At 40.6% G+C, this 19,291-nt stretch overlaps 1 protein-coding gene across 1 annotated transcript in view; it reads left to right on the top strand.

The window, feature by feature from the left end:
• iqgap1 (IQ motif containing GTPase activating protein 1) overlaps positions 1–19,291 on the top strand; it is a 44,266-nt gene that overhangs the window by 18,519 nt on the left and 6,456 nt on the right. The window contains exons 14-30 of the mRNA XM_008406051.1: positions 8,028–8,118; positions 8,214–8,381; positions 9,499–9,641; positions 9,714–9,884; positions 9,963–10,046; positions 10,133–10,204; positions 10,567–10,636; positions 10,745–11,109; positions 11,205–11,368; positions 12,294–12,518; positions 13,140–13,280; positions 13,382–13,466; positions 15,906–16,138; positions 16,223–16,355; positions 16,441–16,543; positions 17,339–17,474; positions 17,550–17,637. Of these exons, the coding sequence (XP_008404273.1) occupies positions 8,028–8,118; positions 8,214–8,381; positions 9,499–9,641; positions 9,714–9,884; positions 9,963–10,046; positions 10,133–10,204; positions 10,567–10,636; positions 10,745–11,109; positions 11,205–11,368; positions 12,294–12,518; positions 13,140–13,280; positions 13,382–13,466; positions 15,906–16,138; positions 16,223–16,355; positions 16,441–16,543; positions 17,339–17,474; positions 17,550–17,637 (2,472 nt within the window). The remainder of the gene's footprint in view (positions 1–8,027; positions 8,119–8,213; positions 8,382–9,498; positions 9,642–9,713; positions 9,885–9,962; positions 10,047–10,132; positions 10,205–10,566; positions 10,637–10,744; positions 11,110–11,204; positions 11,369–12,293; positions 12,519–13,139; positions 13,281–13,381; positions 13,467–15,905; positions 16,139–16,222; positions 16,356–16,440; positions 16,544–17,338; positions 17,475–17,549; positions 17,638–19,291) is intronic.

The following is a 19,291-nucleotide window of genomic DNA, read 5'->3' as shown; positions in this document are numbered from 1 at the left end:
ATTAATCGTAAGAAAAATCTATAGATTACTCGATTACTAAAATAATCGTTTACAAAAGCCCTAGTTTCTAATTGTAATTGTTGGTTTCATACAGAAAAGAAAACTAAAATACTTGGTAGCAGTCACTGAATGCAGCCAGTGGTGTGTTAAACATGCATCTTGTCAAAAAGGCAGAAAATGTTTCAATTTCTTTAGCTAAATCTGTACAAAAGACCCAAAATAAATTAGTTTGTTATAAAATGACAACAGTAGACRCTGATAATTCRAAAATTAGTTTCGCTAGCGCTAAAGCGCTACACAAACATRGCTGAYGCTAAAGCGCTAACTTTGATTCAGATCAAATTTGAATTACTACACACCTCTAACATACTTACTTAGGTATTGTATCTACATTTATATCTCTTCTGTTTTATTTCGCTCTTTCTTGTTTTAAATAAAGTTATTGGGAGTTAAAAAATAAAAAGAGGACAGGAGAGGAAACGGAGCTGCTGCGTAAACAGCCTCTACCTGCTTCAAAATAAGAGCGTAGATACAAACGTGAAGAAATCCTCAACGGTCGATATCCAAAACTTCAACCAAGACGTTGAACTTTGTTCAACTGAAAGTTTTACAAAACATCCACATAAATTCATCTGCAAAAGCTAATTTAGGGCTAAATGAAAAAGTTAGCTTCACTGTTGCTGTTAGCGCCAATAATAGCATTCACAAAGAGCTCTTAGCTTACGGCTTGCAGTCGTATGAAATTCTGCTGAATATTAAGTAGCATTTTTCCTCTCTGTGGAGAAACCTGTGAATAAATGAACTTYCTGAATGCCTCTGTGACCGGTGGATTTCAGCGTTGTGTGGTGATCAGACAAACCACAAGACATCAAGTCTGGATTTGGAGGCGGTCTCCGTTTATTTAACCTGTCAATCGGGAGATATTAGCATTAGCACCTAGCATGTGCTCCAGTTCTCCAACCCGATCTCTCCCCAGTGGAACGAATAACAAAAGGGCCTGCGCTAACGTACCTGTCAATCGGGAGATATTAGCATTAGCACCTAGCATGTGCTCCAGTTCTCCAACCCGATCTATACAAAATAATAGTTAGCATGCATCAAATGATATAAAGGTGTAATGGCAACTCAAATGAAAATATCCAAACACTTATCATTAATACAGAAGGAAAAATAAACACAAATGAAAGGATTACAATAGATTATAAAACTTGCCTCTCCCCAGTGGAACGAATAACAAAAGAGGAAATTAATAACTTAATATTTATAATAGTCCTGGAGGGCCCTGAACGAAAGAAGAAGAAAATAAGGCGGAGTTGGAGGACCAAACCTCTTATAGTACACAGAGGAACACAGCAACAGTCAAGTAGAAGCAGACAAATACATAAAAGAACACATTTTGTGGAAATATAAAACTATTAATATAGACCCAGTTACACCTCCCTGCTCAGGTTTCCTCCAGCTTCACTGGTTCTTCTTCATCATTTGCTTCTTTCAGGTTTTCTTAGTGAGCTTTATGCAAACGGCTCATGCAAAGTAACTACAGTTACTTTATTTTACTGCTGCTCACATTTTAACGCTGACGGGACTTTATTTGAATTTCCCTGCTGAAGACCTGGGATGACCAGGTCAGTTGTGAAGATGATGTTGGGAGGAAAAACGTGCAGCTCTGTGAGATTCAGTGTTTATCTCACGTCTTCTGATGGAAATATGATGCATTGTTAATAGAGTTTGTGTTAGTTACACTGCAAAAACACAAAATCTTAAGTATTTTTGGTCTGGTTTGTAGTGCAAATTCCTTAATGTTGATAAAGTGCAAGTTCCACTGCCAGATTATTTCCATCCATCCATCCATTTTCTTTCACCCTTGTCCCTCAGTGGGGTCGGCAGGGTTGCTGGTTCCCATCTCCAGCTAACGTTTCGGGCGAGAGGCGGGGTCACCTGGACAGGTCGCCAGTCTGTCGCAGGGCAACACAGAGACACACAGGACACACAACCATGCACACACACACTCACACCTAGGGACAATTAGGAGAGGCCAATTAACCTGACAGTCATGTTTTTGGACCGGAGTACCCGGAGAAAACCCACCATGCACAGGGAGAACATGCAAGCTCCATGCAGAAAGACCGGGGCCGGGAATCGAACCCAGAACCTTCTTGCTGCAAGGCAACAGCTCTACCAACTGCACCACTGTGCAGCCGCCAGATTATTTCAATTATAATAAATAAAAGAAAAAATCTGCCAATGAAACTAGAACTTTATCATCAACTTTAAATAATTATTTACTTAAAACAAGATCCTGTATCTTACTGAAAAGTTACGTCTAAGTTGGTTTTGTCTTATTTCAAGTGTAATAACATATCTGCATTAAAAACTAGACCAAAATGCTTGTTTTGCATTGCATTGTGGGTGTTTTTGACTAGTTTGCATTCATGATTTGGGTTGCAACTTATAATGTTAATTAATTATTCTGAATAGTAAATAATCAGATAAAATCAAAATGGAACATTCTGCAGATTTTTTTATTTAGCCACCCAAGCTTTTTTTTTTTACACATTATAAATACATTAAAACATGCAAATAAACATCATTCTCATATAACTTTCTTATATGAGAAAATAAAATGTATTTCTTAAACTGCCAGTGTAGCATTTCTTTAGTTAACACTTGATTATTTGCAACAAAGAACAGATTTGCAGTTAAAAATAATGCTGACTTCTAATCTGTTGTATTTTTTGTATTAATTTAATAGCAAAACGTGTTTATTTGAAACTAAAACTGCCACTTCAGGAAAGACAAAGAAGCTCTTTAATRAATTSAAAATGTTTAGATTTCTGCACACCTTTGTGTTAATTATTGATCGGCAAACAGCCATTTGAGTCTGTAGAGTCCAATTAATCACTTTGAGGTGGATTAATTGTTCCATCTCCGCTCGTGGCAGAACTTTGGATGTGCTGATTCACTGCGAATGCGTTCAGTGGGGCTGGTAGATGTGCAGATGACTCCATGTGACTCAGGCCTGCAGCAGACGCTGATGTCATGGTGTTGTCCCTCCCCAGCGCCCCTCCACTTCCTGTCCCATATCCATGCAGGATGTGTAACGTTGCCTCAGCAGCCGTTCCTCCTCGGCTGGTGGATCTTGACACACAGCAGACCGGAGCTCCGTCTCCGTCGGAGAGCCGCCTCTTCCTGCTGTCCCCACTCATTTGCCTGGGTTATCATACAAAGTGCGGTTCTTTCTGCTCGGCACATTTGTGTGTGACGTTGCGAGCAGAAGCTCCTTATTTGGGCCGTTTTGTTCGTCGTAGGGAGGGGAAGCGGAGGGCGAGCTGCAGATAAGCACGCAGGTGTTTGTTGCAGCTTCACTTTTGGTCCGTAGTTTGCGTTGAGGCTGCGCCGCCGCCCGTTTACTTATGTATGTAATCATAATGAGTCATGCAGCCTGGAGGGTTTTTACAGTTTGTCTCGCTGTGGCGTCAAACTTCAATGTTTGCTGGGRTTTTATGTGATTAACTGCCTCAAAGTAGTGCATAGTTAACATTTTACTCTTTGAGGGAATACCTTACGGYTGTCCCTGCAGTTACTGGGGATCTATAGGATCAGTAGCAATAAATCGATAACAATGTGTATTGCGGTCACCCTGTGATATTTCAGTTTTTCTCTTTTTAATAAATGTGCAAAACTTTCTACATTTCTGTTAAGATGGGATGCTGAGTGTACGTTCACGAGGAACAATATGAACTTTTTGATTTTTAGCAAATGGCTGCAATGAAACAAAAAGAGTGAGACATTGAAAGGGGTCTGAATACTTTCCATACCCACTGGATTATATATATTAAATATATAGAAATGTCCAATCCAGAACTGCACTGCATTCTGGGAGATGTAGGCAGAGGAAGGCCTCAACCTGTCACAGCCTGCTAAGCTAGGCTAGTGACATCAACTAACTCACTCTCTGGTTGCCTAGCAACGACCTGCTGAGTAACTTCCGGTTGCCTAGCAACGACCTGCTGAGTGCCTGTCGTTGTCATAGCAACTGCCAACACGGTTGGTTAACTACTAAGATGACTTTCAACTGCAAAGTTCCTGGAAGTGTGATGTCACTTCCAGGTACTGGCTAGCCAGAAGTCCAYGACCTTGTTCTGCAGTTCTGCAGCAGGATACTGTTTGACCCAAATGTTCAAAAACTGTAATAAGGAAGACAGAAATGTAAACAAATTGAAAAATGTGACTCAAATAAAAATCTAAAGCCATCAACGRAGCACCAGGAGGGACTAAATTAAACTTTTCTGCCCTCCTGCAGACTCAAAGTACACAGCAAAATGTGTTTAGGGGCTAAAAAAAGTGGCGTTAGCTCGACGGGTTTGTGTAGAGATTTTTGTGGGAAACGCTATAAACGGTTCCACAGAGATGGTGAGGAGCAACACGAGTCTGTTTTTCCTGCTGATTTCACATGCATAGGAAATAACAAGCAGGACCTCTGCTGTTTTATTCCTTAAAAGGACAGAAAGCTGAATGCTACATGGGCACACACACCGATCCCTGGTCTGAAGACCGAGCTGGTGATTACAGCAGCTTCCTGTCGTTTTTCTGATGAGGTATTCCCCGGGCGAGTGAGTGAGAGAGCGCGGGATCATCGGGAGGACAAGCCTCGTGGCTGAGATGAAGTGAAACTGGAAGTTGGTGTTTGCAGCTGATCTGCAGGCAGGAGAAACAAAGGAGCGAGCGTGTTTACTTCACGGAGCTGCGTTTCGCTTTGGTCTCATTAGCTCTGCGGTCTTCGAGCTGTTAGTTAGCGAGGCGGGAAGCAGAAGTTAGCTCAGCRCTGCGGGCTGCGTCTAGATAACCAGCAGGAAGTCCAGCCCAGAATCCACTGACTAACTCAATCGTGTTTCTCTTCAGATTATTATCACGTTATTTTGTTGCTGCAGCAGTGCAGCCAAGGCTCAGCGCATGCTCAGGTTTTAAATTTATCCTTTACTGGAAATAAATCCAACCTTTAATTCAATACGGAACGCATCAGAAGATGATTGTATTTGCAGAATTACAGATAAAGCAGTGACTGTTCTTGCAGTATATTTGTTTATTCATTGGTTTATTAAACGGCTTATTTGAAGGGGTGAGCATCAGACGGACATGATAAACATGCCGGTCATGAACATGAAGGAGACTTCATGAATGTTTAATTCAAATTCAAAAGTACTTTATTGATCCCAAAGGGAAATAACTCTTATTAATTAAGCGTTATTGTAGAAGGGCTGCACAGTGGCGCAGTTGGTAGAGCTGTTGCCTTGCAGCAAGAAGGTTATGGGTTCGATTCCCGGTCTTTCTGCATGGAGTCTCCATGTTCTCCCTGTGCATGGTGGGTTTTCTCCAGGTACTCCGGTTTCCTCCCACAGTCCAGAAACATGACTGTCAGGTTAATTGGCCTCTCCAAATTGTCCCTAGGTGTGAGTGTGTGTGTGCATGGTTGTGTGTCTCTGTGTTGCCCTGCGACAGACTGGCGACCTGTCCAGGGTGACCCTGCCTCTCACCCGGTACACCAGCTGGAGATTGGAACCAGCAACCCTCCCGACCCCACTGAGGGACAAGGGTGTGAGAAAATGGATGGATGGATGTAGAAGTGGATGGCTACTGGCAGGGAAGACCTCCTGTAGCAGTCTGCATTACAGCAAATCTAAAGAGGCCTCTGACTGAAGACACGGTTTTCCCAAGACGTCTCATGAAGACGATGGTCAGGGTTGATCTTGGTTTACGACTGAAGTGTCATTTGGCAAATAATCAGACTTTTAACGCAAAGTTGACACTTTTAATGGACTTTTAACGCAACTTTGCATTAAAAGTGTCTTTAAAAGTGGAATAATTCATTTTAAGTAATACTTTAGTATTGATGAATCAATGCTTGTTCCATTGGCAGATTTTTCCTCTTATAACATGGGAAAAATCTCTTGAGTTAAATAACTTGCCAGTGGAACCAGAACTTTTTCATCAGGAACTATTTACTTAAAACAACATCCTATATTTTGCTGAAAAGTTGCTTCTAAGTTAGTTTTCTCTCATTTCAAGTATACTAAGATAATTGCATTGGAAACCAGACCAAAATTACTGGCAAGATTTAGTTTTATAGTGTTGACGCTGAAAGATTTGCATTTCTATTCCTTTTAACTTGTCCAGAAAAAGATCTTCAGTCAGTGCCGACCTCAATAAACTCATTTAGCTCAACTTCTCCTATTGCTGTAACTGAGAAAATAAAATAAAATAAAAGATAAAAATACTGCACAATGCTCTAGAGGCGGCTTCTAAGGAAGTGAGATGAAGTGCAGAATAAAATGTTAGATAGTTGAACTGATGCACCTCTAGAAAACTCAACCGCCCCAAACTCTCACTTCCTCTATTCCATGATGCAGTCATAAAGTTTAAGCTGCACAGCCTTCCTCCTCCTCCTCCTCCTCCTCCTCCAGCCAGGCCCCTGCCTGCTCCGGCGCCACACCCTGTCGACCGCCTCCCCCAAACTACAAATCAAACACACAAACACTAATCTACACTCAGGTTTGTTTACTACTTTCTGTTCACGCTTCTACAGATGTTATCCACCAAAACGCCCCGTTTTTTTTTTTTCTCCCCTTTGCTTGAGACATGAAGATCAGGTGTCAGTTTTACCCACACCATTTCTTCTTCTTCTACCCGCCTCCTTCCATGTTCCCTGAGGGGTGGGAGGTCTGAAAGGGGGAGGCTGCAACCTGAGAAGCGCTAAAAAAAGCTACTTTTTTGCAGGAAGAGCGCCATCTGGTGGCGGGTTGGCACCACTGCAGTGGAAAATCTGCACGGGGTCTGATGAATCAAATAAGAAACAAAATAAATAAATACACAGCATTTGCTTTTTGTCTGGATTCTTTTAGAAAAATAAATACCAAAATGTAAAAATACAATGTGAAAAAAAATTAAGTAAACACTGTGATTAGGCAGCTATCGAATTTTCAGTCACGTTTGCAAACATTTCCGCACAACTGCACTTGTATTTATGCTATTTAATTTTATTCTATAATATTGTTTTTTATACTTGTATAGTTTATCCAGATGTTTCCTTTTTGTGACATTCACTGCAAAAACACAACATCTTAACAAGTATGTTGGTCTAGTTTCCTGTGCAAATATCTGGGAGTGTTTGAAATAAGACAAATCAACTCAAAGTAACTTTACAACAAGAAACTGGATCTTTCTTAAGTCAAAAAGTATTTAATATTGATGGAAAAAGATTATTTCACTTAAAACATTTTCCGTGTTACAAGTGAAATAATCTGCCAGATTATTTCATCAGTATTGAGGAATCATTTGCCTAAAACAAGCTCCTACATCTCACGGAAAAGTTTCGTTTCAGATGTCCTAAAATATTTTCACTGGAGACGAGACCAAAAATACTTGGTAAGATTTTGTTTTTGCAGTGTAATATGAACAGTAACTCTGTTCTGCAGTGCATCTCTGACATGTCGAAGGACAGTGAAGTGAGTCTGACTCTCTTAAGGTCCCACCACAGTGTTTTAGTCTGGACTTTGACTAGGCCATTGCAACATCTTGATTCATTTCCTTGTTTTTTAGCCATTTTGTTGAATATTTGCTGAAGTGGTTTGATCATTGACTTGCTGCTGACCCAGTTGGGCCAGGCTGGCTTGTGGCTTCACATTTCACTCTAGAAAGTTTTGCTATACTCCGACATTATGCTAATTTTGCTGGGACACCCTGTTTCACTCTTGGGTGTTTTTTTGTCTCTGATAATTCTATTTATTTTTCACCTTTTATTTCTTTTATTGATTTTATTTTTTGACCTTTAGGTTGTGAAATTTCCCATTAGGGATTATTATATTTGTAGCTTTCCTGCATTAAGAACAAACTTTATTGCTTATGTCTTTTTCTAATTGACATTGTGCCAACATTCATTAAAAACATTTGTCTTGGTTTTATTGTTGCTCTGTGTTTTCATGTTTTTTTTTTAATATAATTTTGCTTGTGTATTCTTTAAAATCTTTTAGGAAACTCAGGATCCGTCCGCCGTGCTGTGGCTGGATGAGATCCAGGACGCCATCTTGAAGGCAAACCAAGACACAAAGGAGGCCTTGCTGTGTAAGAAAACACACATTTACACACCCTCTGCTTTCCAGTGTTTCTGTTTATGTCGGGGAAACTGTAATGCTTGACGCTTGGTTCCGTTCCAACAGTCTCCCAGTCCATCCAGGCCGTTAACGAGGCGGTGGATACTGGAGATTCGGCTCAGACTCTGGCTGCTCTGCGCAGCCCAGGAGCCGGTCTGTACGGCGTCACCGCGGAGTGCGCACCGACCTATCAGGACGACTTGGCTAAGATTAAAGAGGAGAAKAAGAACGAAGGTGAGGAGATGCAGAAATGATTCATTCTGCTCCTGGATTGAGTCACTGCTCATGTCTTTTCTCCGTATAATTATCAAGTGGAGATTGATTAGAGGAATAATTTGCAAGAACAGAATGATCTGAGAATGAGACAATGGGTTGAACTCGGAAACAAACAGTTCAGTTTGAGCCTTGACAAGCAGGTCTGCATGCACACCTGCACAGCTGCATGCAGCTGTTGGCTAACAGTGAACACCACCCAAAGAAGGGAGTGTCCTGGAAAGACGAGAACTTTAACGGGAGGTAATGAAGCAGCAGCATGTAGAAATATGTGATTATGACTAAATACAGGAGAATTTCTCATTTACAGCCTGCAGCGTTTCAGCAGGAGCTTTTTTAGAGATGCTCCGATCCGTGTTTTTCACTTCTGATACCGAAATCTGATACTGAAAAATCAGCGCAGAATTAACTTGGAACATTTCTTTTTTTTAAACCCAGACGTAAATGTACTGAATTACACATTTGTTAGATTACTGCACCAGTAAAGGACACTTACACTGCAAGAACACAAAAAAGTGATTTTGGTTTAGTTTTTAGTGCAAATACCTTAGTTCACTTGAAATAAGACAAAAATAACTTTAAAGTAACTTTTCAGAAAGCTGCAGCTGCTTGTTTAAGTCAAAGTTCTGGTTCCATTGTCAGACAATTTCACTTATAACAACAAATTTTTCTTATAAGTCAAATAATCTGCCAATAAAACTAGAACTTTTTCATCAATATTACGGAAATATTGACTTAAAACAAGTTCCTATATCTTACTGAAAAGTTACTTATAAGTTTGTCTTATTTTAAGTGAACTAAGATATTTGCATTAGAAACTAAATTAAAAATATTTGTTTCTTTTGTGTTTTTGCATCAACACCCTCACACATCAGCATAACATCCATTAAAAATCCATCCTTATCTTTTGCAAACATATTTATCTTCCTAAATGTCAAAAACAATCTTGCATGGATTTTGTTACATTTAGCAACCAGTGGGATTTTTGTAGCTTCATCTTTGTTTTCCTTCTTTGAGACCCGATGGTTCATTGGTTCTTACCTGCATAAATTAAAGTGAAAACAATCCGTCTGTCCAGGTGATAATGGCAGTGAGTGGGTCAAACACTGGGTGAAGGGTGGACACAACTACTACTACAACCTGCAGACCAAGGAGGGCACATGGGTGGAGCCCGAAGGCTTCGAGCCAAACAACACGCAGATCAACAAGGAGGAGATCCAGGTAGGGCTCTGCCAGGTGTGGGCCTCACCTGAGCTGGGAAGCCTTGTTTGACCGTTTATTTTCTCCCATCAGGGCGTCGTTTCTGGGGTAACTACCGCCTACAACCGGGAGCAGCTCTGGCTCGCTAACGAGACTCTAATCGCGAAGCTTCAAGCTCGATGTCGCGGCTTCCTGGTGAGAAACGGGCTGAAGGAGCGGATGAACTTCCTGAAGTCTCAGGACCCGGCTGTGATGTGCATCCAGGTGAGAAATGTGTTATAAAACATCTAGACTGAACCCAGGTGTTATCAGATGGTCTGATGCCCAAATTTTTCTTGTCAGGCTCACTGGAAAGGCTACAAACAGAGGAAGGCATTCCAGGAGCGCAAGCAGCACCTGGAAGATCACACCGACGAAGCCATTAAGGTAAAACTGAGAAGATGTTCCAGTGACCTGTCGCCCAATTGTAAAAAACAAAGCATTAAAAACTGATAGATTTGTCTTTGTTTCAGATTCAGTCCATGGTCCGAATGCATCAAGCTCGTAAGAAGTATAAAGATCGTCTGAAGTACTTTGAAGATCATGTGAGTCTTGTTCACCCGCGGTTCTGCGCCAACCTGAGACTATGAAAAGTAATCGCCCCCTGATTGTCCAAATTAATTCACTCTGGGAGAGTTTCAAACATGATCACACTGAAATGTTGTTCTTGACTCTGACCTCTTGGATGAGTTGTTGATGCACTCTTTGAGCTGGTGGTTCTCTAGGAATCCACTAGGAGTGACTTGGTAACCCTTCCCCGGTCAATCACTGTATCTGATTCTGAATATCTCTAGATTGTTCTTCTATGTTTTGAGATCTTTAATCTACTTGAACTCATCAGAAAGGTTACTTTCCTCTCTGAATCAATGTGGACTAAAATCTCACTGATTAATGTTTTGCGCTGCAGATTGATGATGTGGTGAAGATCCAGGCATTCATCAGAGCCAACAAAGCGAGGGATGACTACAAGACTCTGAGTAAGTAGGAGGTGAAAGGTGGGATAGCCTGGCCAAGTTGGTCACCCACTTTGTCACATGGCTTCTTGAGTTTAGTGGTCATGTGACATTTCTGCAAACTTTCCACAGTCAATGCTGAAAATCCCCCAATGGCGGTGGTGAGGAAGTTCGTCCACCTGCTGGATCACAGCGACCAGGACTTCCAGGAGGAGCTGGAGCTGATGCGGCTCCGTGAGGAGGTGGTCACAAACATCCGCTCCAACCAGCAGCTGGAGAACGACTTGAACCTGATGGACATCAAGATCGGCCTGCTGGTGAAGAACAAGATCACCCTTCAGGAGGTGGTGTCCCACAGCAAGAAGCTGACCAAGAAGAACAAGGGCCAGTTGTCCGACATGATGATGATGAACAAGCAGAGGGGGGGCCTGAAGGCTCTCAGCAAGGAGAAGAGAGTCAAGCTTGAAGCCTACCAGCATCTCTTTTACCTTTTACAGGTGACGGCCCTTCACAGTATTTGTCTGTAGCTGAATTACTGTCTCAAACCCACCTGTCTGCCTCACAACACCTCTAACCGTCTGATTCGTTGTAGACCAACCCGACATATTTGGCCAAGTTGATCTTCCAGATGCCACAGAATAAATCTACAAAGTTCATGGACTCTGTCATCTTCACCCTGTATAACTACGCCTCAAACCAGAGGGAGGAGTACCTGCTCCTGAAGCTCTTCAAAACTGCTCTGCAGGAGGAGATTAAGTAAGAAACAAAGTCCTGATATCATAACTCACGCTATTAGCTTTACAAGAGAAGAATGCTGCTGTCTAACTGAGTCAGCTCAGGCTCTTTTATGGCTCAGTTTAAGCTGAGGAGCTTTGAGTCGGTCGTTGCGTTCTGTTTATGATGCCGTCTGCATCTGTAGTGAAAGATTTGACGTCCAACTTGCTCTGCCCTCTGTAAATATGATGGTCTCCATTCCAGTTAGCTCGGTAGAGCTTGAGACTATCAATGGTTGCGGGTAAAGTCCCACGTTGGGCGCCAATTTTGTTGGGAATTGATCAATAGCGAACATACAAAAACGTTTTGTCCAGTCTAACTTTCTAACCTGTGTCGATTTGTCGACTTGCTTTACTCTGGATTTTCACCAGAGTTTCTCAGAATCATCACATCTGGAGTTTCTTTCAACAGATTATGTGACTGTTTATAACAATGTCTCAATCTTTCTACATTTTGCTAAGTTGAAAGTTTTTCCTGGCAGCAAGCTGTATGTCATTACATTTGTGATGGTAAGACAGAAAAGGCCTTGTCTTGGCATCCCTCCAAAACAACCCGTTAGCATGTAGCTTTCACCTAAGGGTTGTCGTGGAGACGCCCTCATAATGGACGGGGGCAAGATATACATGAGACTTTGTCCCAGTTTGTCACAGTTCCAGTTGTTTCTGAATTTTTTTCAAGTTCATGCCAGTAACAATCTTATTGTAACCATTTCCCAACTTACAAAACTGAAATCAGGTCTGCATTACCCAAACGCCGTGTTCTCTCGTCTTTGCCTTTTTAAGGAGTTCCTAAGAGACCTTGGTGTGTGTGTGTGTGTTTTTAGATGGATGGTTAAGCTAATGCAACACTGTGCATTCCAACGCGCATCAGTATCTGCTAACTCACTGTGTTGTTAAACTGCTTGTAGGTCAAAAGTGGACCAGATGAAGGAGATTGTAACAGGAAATCCAACAGTAATCAAGATGGTGGTGAGTTTCCACAGAGGCGCGCGAGGACAGAACGCACTGAGGCAGATCCTGGCGCCTGTGGTCAAAGAGATTATGGACGACAAAACGCTAAACATCAAGACGGACCCAGTGGACATCTACAAAGGCTGGGTGAACCAGATGGAGTCGCAGACTGGAGAAGCGAGGTGAGACGGAGGTCGGGTTGCGTCATAAGATGGGACTTGTTTTGAGTCCTTGATCATTCTAGAAATAGTTGCTTTAAATTGTGGAGCTGTACTTCTTTATCAGACCAGTTCCTCTTAAACGTCATGCAGTAAAACAAGATGAAAATACCAGATTGTTATCTCATGGAGTGCGTTGTTTCCCCTCTATGCTGATGACACTCATTTCTGTTTTTATTACCTTTCTTCACTCTGATTAAACACAGCAGAACCACTGAGCACTGAATGTCTGATTCCTCTATTTTATCTATGTTGTCTGTTCGTTCTTTTGACAAAATGAAGATGTTACTATTTAATGGGCCATGGCTATTTCCTGGTATTTGGATATCTGACATTTCTGCACAGATTACTGATCAAATAATGGTTCAAATAAACATTTTTATAGCTTTCTCAATTGAGAAGTCTTTATTGCTATTAAACACTTCAAAATGAAGATTCAATAGTTATGGGCAGCTTCTACCGTTTTGTTTCTAAGAGTTGCTCTGGAAAGTCTTTTTTAAGAACTATAAGTTCAGTTTGCCTTAGCTTTTCCCCAACTCCTCCTTTCCTGGTTGAACTTGTTGATTTTTTTTGTCTTGTTAACAGTAAGCTGCCTTATGACGTCACTCCAGAACAAGCCATGTCTCACGAGGAGGTTAGGACGAGACTGGAGGCCTCCATCAAGCACATGAAGAGCATCACTGATAAATTCCTGTCAGCGATAATCGTCTCTGTGGATAAAATTCCGTACGTTCTTCATTTATCATAATATGTGTTGAATATTTTTTCCCCCCACCATAGCCAGATTTTTAAATTTTACGTCACTTTATGCTACTTTTGTGTCTCAGATATGGAATGCGGTTCATCTCCAAGGTGCTAAAAGACACTCTACAAGAGAAGTTCCCAGATTCTACGGAGGATGAGCTGCTCAAGGTTTGCATCGTAATTTGTTAGGTTATTTCTGTCAGTTTCCACAAAATAAAAACTTATTTATGCTGCATGACACATTATTTCAGATTTACCTACCTAATGAGTTTGGAAATCAAAATAGTTAACTTTGGAAAACGGTAATGTCAGAATTAATTACGGTTAGCTGATGTCAGATGAATTTCAGCAACAGTGACAATAATTAACTGAGGATGTTAGCATAATAGGCTAATAACAACAACAAACATGGATATTAGCATGTTAATGTTAGGCATAATGACCAACTTTAGATGTTGACTGGCTACCAATTGCAATAATCAACTGTAGACTAGAGCAAAGTAATATTGGCATTAATCAAAATAACTAACTTTGGATATTAACCTTGCTAAAGTTGACATTAATCTAAATCAACTGTGGATATTACCATTAATAATCACTTAGAGCTGATGGCCTTCTAATGTCAACCAGAATAAAAATGATGGATCCTAGCATTCTGATGTTAGCATTTAGCAACCAACTATGGACGCTATTATGCTAATGTTTAAACATAGCTAACCATGGTAGTTAGCGTGCTAAAGTTGATCCTGATTAACTTTGGATTTTAGCGTGCTATTGTTAGCATTAAAAATAATTATATGTATATTACCCAAATATCTAATTAGAATTCTGGTCTACTGGTATGGTCATCAATCAATGTTTGTAAAATGGGCCAACACAATGTCTGATTCGTTTAAAGTTGGTAACGGAGTAAGGCAGGGAAGTTTACTGTCCCCTTACCTTTTTAACATCTACATGGATGAACTATCAACGCGCCTGAATTGTTGTAAAACAGGCTGTATAGTTGGTGACCGCATAATCAATCACATAATGTATGCAGATGATTTGGTAATCTTAAGTCCATATAGTGCTGGCCTTCAACAACTATTAAGGGTCTGTTCCCAATATGGTTGTGACTTTGACATCAAATATAATGCTAAGAAAAGCAATGTTATGATTGTTAGAAGTAGGGCAGATAAGCATCTGATAACCCCTGACTTCTCTTTATCTGGCATTGTCCTCAACAGATGCAATTAAATTAAGTATTTGGGACATTACATAACTGATGACCTGTCTGATGATTGTGACATTCGTATTGTATGATGTATGCACAAGCTAATACTTTGGTCAGAAAGTTTAGTATGTGTTCATCCTCTGTGAAGATAGCTCTTTTTAAAGCTTTTTGCACTTCACTTTACACGGCCCATCTGTGGCGAAGATACAACACACGTAGCCGGCAGAAACTTTATGTGGCCTACAATGACGGCATGAGGCTCCTACTCAGAGTGCCTAGATGGAGCAGTGCTAGCCATATGTTTGTACATAATGATGTTCCCACATGTGCAGCTGTGCTCAGGAATCTCATGTATAGATGTGTAGATTTTCTGTGTCATGCAATAATATAATTGCAATTTTAGTAAATCCTGTTTTTAGTACAGTGAGATTTTTCTCAAGATTGTGGAAACATTGGTGTCATCATTTATTTGTGACTCGGTGAATGTCATGTTTTTTTTTTTATTTTATTTTATTTTTATTTTATTATTTTTCTCTTATTTTTGTTTTTACCTTTTTTATGGACCTTTTTGGTCTGGAATAAAGATTGATTGATTGATTGATTAGTAGCTGTTGATCATAAAATCCCTGTGGAAGCTGGTATGCTAATGTCAGCACTGACGATGTTTAAGCTGTTAGCTCACATCAGCATGCTAATGTAGGCATTTATCACAATTTACCATGAATGATGTTAGATTCCTCTCGTCAGTTGCTGATATTCTAATGTTTGCATTAATCATAACAAACTATGGATGATCTTATGGTAATTGATCACTAATCAACTATTTATGCTAATGTTGGCATTAATCATAATGACGAACCGCGGCTCATCATATGGTAACAATAATAATTAAGGATGTTATCACAGTAATCAACAGTGAATGTTAGTTTTTAAATGATTTTTACGTAAAGTGTGTTTGTTTAATTGACCCATTGTCTCAACCCATTGACTTATCTTTACTGCTGCCACTCATTTAACAGTTTTCATGCCCATTTTCTTCCAGTTCTGCCTTTCTTTGTTACACATCTCTTTCCTTTATCTTCTTCTGGTGTTGCCCTCTTCCTTCCACGTTTCCAACCAGCTCCAGTTTCTCTCTGTCGATTTTCAGCTGCTCCCTTATCTCTGCTGACACTAAGGTGAGCCAAGCCACCTTTTCAGGCTTTCTTTCATGCTGCTCTCTTTATCATTTAGACATTCCTGCATCTCTCTGAAGCATTTACTGAACTGTTAAATCCCCACTTCCTTCATATCTATGCTAAAGGTCTTGTAAAATGGGGAAAAAAAGATTATTTGCACTAATACCACTTGTTCTGAGTATCATCATTGAAGTGATGGAGCCATTTTGAACTTTGCAGATCGTGGGGAACCTTTTGTATTACCGCTACATGAACCCTGCTATCGTAGCACCTGATGCCTTCGACATTATTGAGGTGTCTGCTGGTGGTCAGCTTACCACTGAGCAAAGAAGGAACCTGGGTTCTGTGGCCAAGATGCTTCAGCACGCTGCGTCCAACAAGATGTTCCTGGGAGACAACGCTCACCTCAACCCCATCAACGAATATCTCAGCTCCTCCCACCAGAAATTCAGGTTGGAAATATTAATACTTCTGAATATTACTGCCAAAAATGTTCCTTTTGTTTTCAAACTCATTATTTTCTCCTTCTTTCACAGGCGTTTCTTTTTGTCTGCGTGTGACGTTCCCTCACTTGAAGATAAATTCAACGTGGACCAGTACTCGGACTTGGTCACGGTCACCAAACCTGTCATCTACATCTCCATTGGAGAGATCATAAACACTCACACTGTGAGTTTATATCACCCCGTTCTAAAATGGATTGATTATTCCATGATTATTTGATTAAAACATGCAATCTTTTGTGTTCTGTTAGCTGCTGCTGGATCACCAGGACGCCATTGCACCTGAACACAATGACCCCATCCATGAGCTGCTCACGGACCTGGGGGACGTTCCCACTGTCGAGTCTCTTATTGGTGAGTGGATTAAAATGACCAGATTATTTTAAAATGTCTCTAATCTGTTCTGGCCCTAAACGGACTCGTCAAACCAGATTTTTAAAGCAGCCGTATTATGCAAAAATTCACATTTGCATGTTTTTGCACTTCTGTTTGGGTTTCTACTGCTTCTAAAAACAAACAAACAAACAAACAAGAAAACCAAACAGAACCCTCAGCCAGTTATTGGCAATAAGTTAATGTTTTTTTGTGCCTGGAAAACAAGTGAAGCCCATTTCATTACCTGACAACCCAAGCTGAGTGGAAGCCTGTTATGCGCTGTACAATGGCTGCTGGAAAAGACAAGTGTTTTATTGCTAATTTACTACCCAGAAACCGCTTGCTGCATTCTTGCTGGTTGTGCAGGAGGCTCCACTTCTGCTTTTTAAAGATGTACGGTTGTGTAATTGTGCATCTGTTTGCAGCCATTTTAAAGTGCGAGTGTAAACATTTAGTTGGGGGGCGTGGCCAGCAGCAGCTTATTTGGATTTAAAGTGACAGGACGTCCTAATACAGGTTATTCTGAAGGCAGACCTGAGCAGACTAAACCCTCATAATCCAAGACGGATGTTGTAAAAAAAAACAATGTAATGAACATGTTTTGTATAGCCTGTAGACATATGCTAACTAGTTCAAGGAAGCATACTGTGTTCACGTAATGTTGAATTTTTTATTTTTATTTTAATCCAACGAGCACCACTTTACTTTCATGATTTGGCTACATTGGTGATGAGAGCAGTTTCTGACCGTTTCTGGCCCCCATCCGTCTGTCAGGTGAAAATCCCCTTCCTCCGGACGATCCCAACAAAGAGCTGATGGGAAAGACGGAGGTCTCACTCACGCTCACCAACAAGTTTGACGTTCCTGGAGAGGCCAATACAGAGATGGACGCCAAGACTCTCCTGCTCAAGTGAGTTTGGCCCCTACGGGAAGATCTTCTGAAGCGTAATCAGAAACATTTTCATCTTCGTTTTGTCGTTTCCAGCACCAAGAGGCTGATTGTGGATGTCATCCGGTTCCAGCCCGGAGAGACGCTGACTGAGATCCTGGATTCAACAGCGTCTCCAGAGCAGGTTGGATGTGCTGAAAATGAATGACTTGAGTCATTGCTTCAAACAGACACCAGGGGGCGCCCAGCATTTAGCCATGTCCGCAGCGTTTTTCTTTGATTAGAGTGGAAAACTACAGCGTTACCTTGAGGCACAAAATGGGAACTTAACATGCTTGAAGACAAATTTCTGACTTCACTTTGTGACGGATCAAGTGCAAACAGAGTTGCACTTCCCACCTATTTGGCAACATCCTCTTTTTGAAAAAATGGAAAATTTCAGACCCAGAGAAATTCCTTCATTGGTCATTAGTTATCCTGATTGCTCTGCTGTTTATCTACTTTAAATTACCATCAAATTACTTTTATCCACACTGTGTTGAGCAGAAGTGTTGAACGACTCCTGATGTTTTGATAACTTCTGTTTTTAACCAGACAGTCCTAGTCATTTTTTTCAGACTGACGCATCTTCTTTCCTCATTTTGCTTTTAAGCACACAGGATGTTATCACAGTTTGGGGAAACAAACTGTGAAAGCAGCCAACAAACCGTGAAAGCAGCCAAAGTCCAAGAAAAGAGAGCTTCAGAAAATCCAATTATTCTTCAAGCAGCTGAACTAATATCTGGTTAAATAAATGCGTAAATATCCAGCCATCTACTTTAGCTAATGAGCCAATATGAGCAAATTTTTCTTTTAGCACAATCGGGTTTTTGCTAATTTTGATAACGTTTAGTGCTCTTAGCTTTAATAACTGAATTCTTTCAGATAAACTTGAAAACGGTAATTTACTTGGTTGTTGTTTAAAGTTTCAGTTGATAAAAGTCTGAAATCTGTGTTGAAGTTTTGATTATCAACCATTAAGAGTTCAATTAGACTTTTATATTCATGCTCTTATTTTGAAAGGGGTGAAGACTGTTTACGTAGATTTTCCGTTTCCTCAAGTTTTCTCTTTTTTCTTCAATAACTTCATTTCAAACAAACGTACAGAAACAAGCTTCCACTAAATGCCATGTTGGTTTAGTGCTTTCCGATTAGTGCTTTAGGGTTAGCACAACTAGCCTTCCAGCTAGCATTGCCCACCACTGGATATGATGTTAATGTCTTTCCAGTTCCAAAACGGATAAATCCAAAAAGTTTAGATGATTACGGTTGGAGCTCCGTCCAGATTTTTAACATCCGACTCAAACTGATCTCAGATAAAAGGAAAATTGTTAGGATGTTCATGAACAACCTAGGAACCACCAAGACTTGGGTCTACAATGGACTAGAAGATGCTGGAACAATCGGAAGTTAGAGATTTGGTAGCCATGTAAGACAGATTGATGAGTACATTTGGAGGAGTCCAATTTAAAACTACAAACAAAGTAGCAACTATGGCTGGACAACATGGCTGAAAAACGTATCACGATATAAGCGTTTCATGTCAGTCGATATCGATAATTATTGATTAGCTTTGTGTTCTAAATGTCTGAAAAACAGCCAAACTGGTGGCGTGACCTTTCCTGTTTTATCCACAGTTTTCATTCCACTGCGTTGTTTTTTTTATATTTTTAAGTAGTTTGAGGCAAAGTAGCAAAACCTGAAACTGCTGCTGCGTAAGTTACTCAACAGGTTGTTGCTAGGTGACCAGAAGTTACTCAACAGGTTGTTGGTAGGTGACCAGAAGTTACTCAACAGGT

Source organism: Poecilia reticulata, linkage group LG3, assembly GCF_000633615.1.
Source record: "Poecilia reticulata strain Guanapo linkage group LG3, Guppy_female_1.0+MT, whole genome shotgun sequence".
In the NCBI taxonomy this organism is placed as follows: Eukaryota; Metazoa; Chordata; class Actinopteri; order Cyprinodontiformes; family Poeciliidae; genus Poecilia; species Poecilia reticulata.
This window is presented reverse-complemented; position numbering and strand designations above follow the sequence as displayed.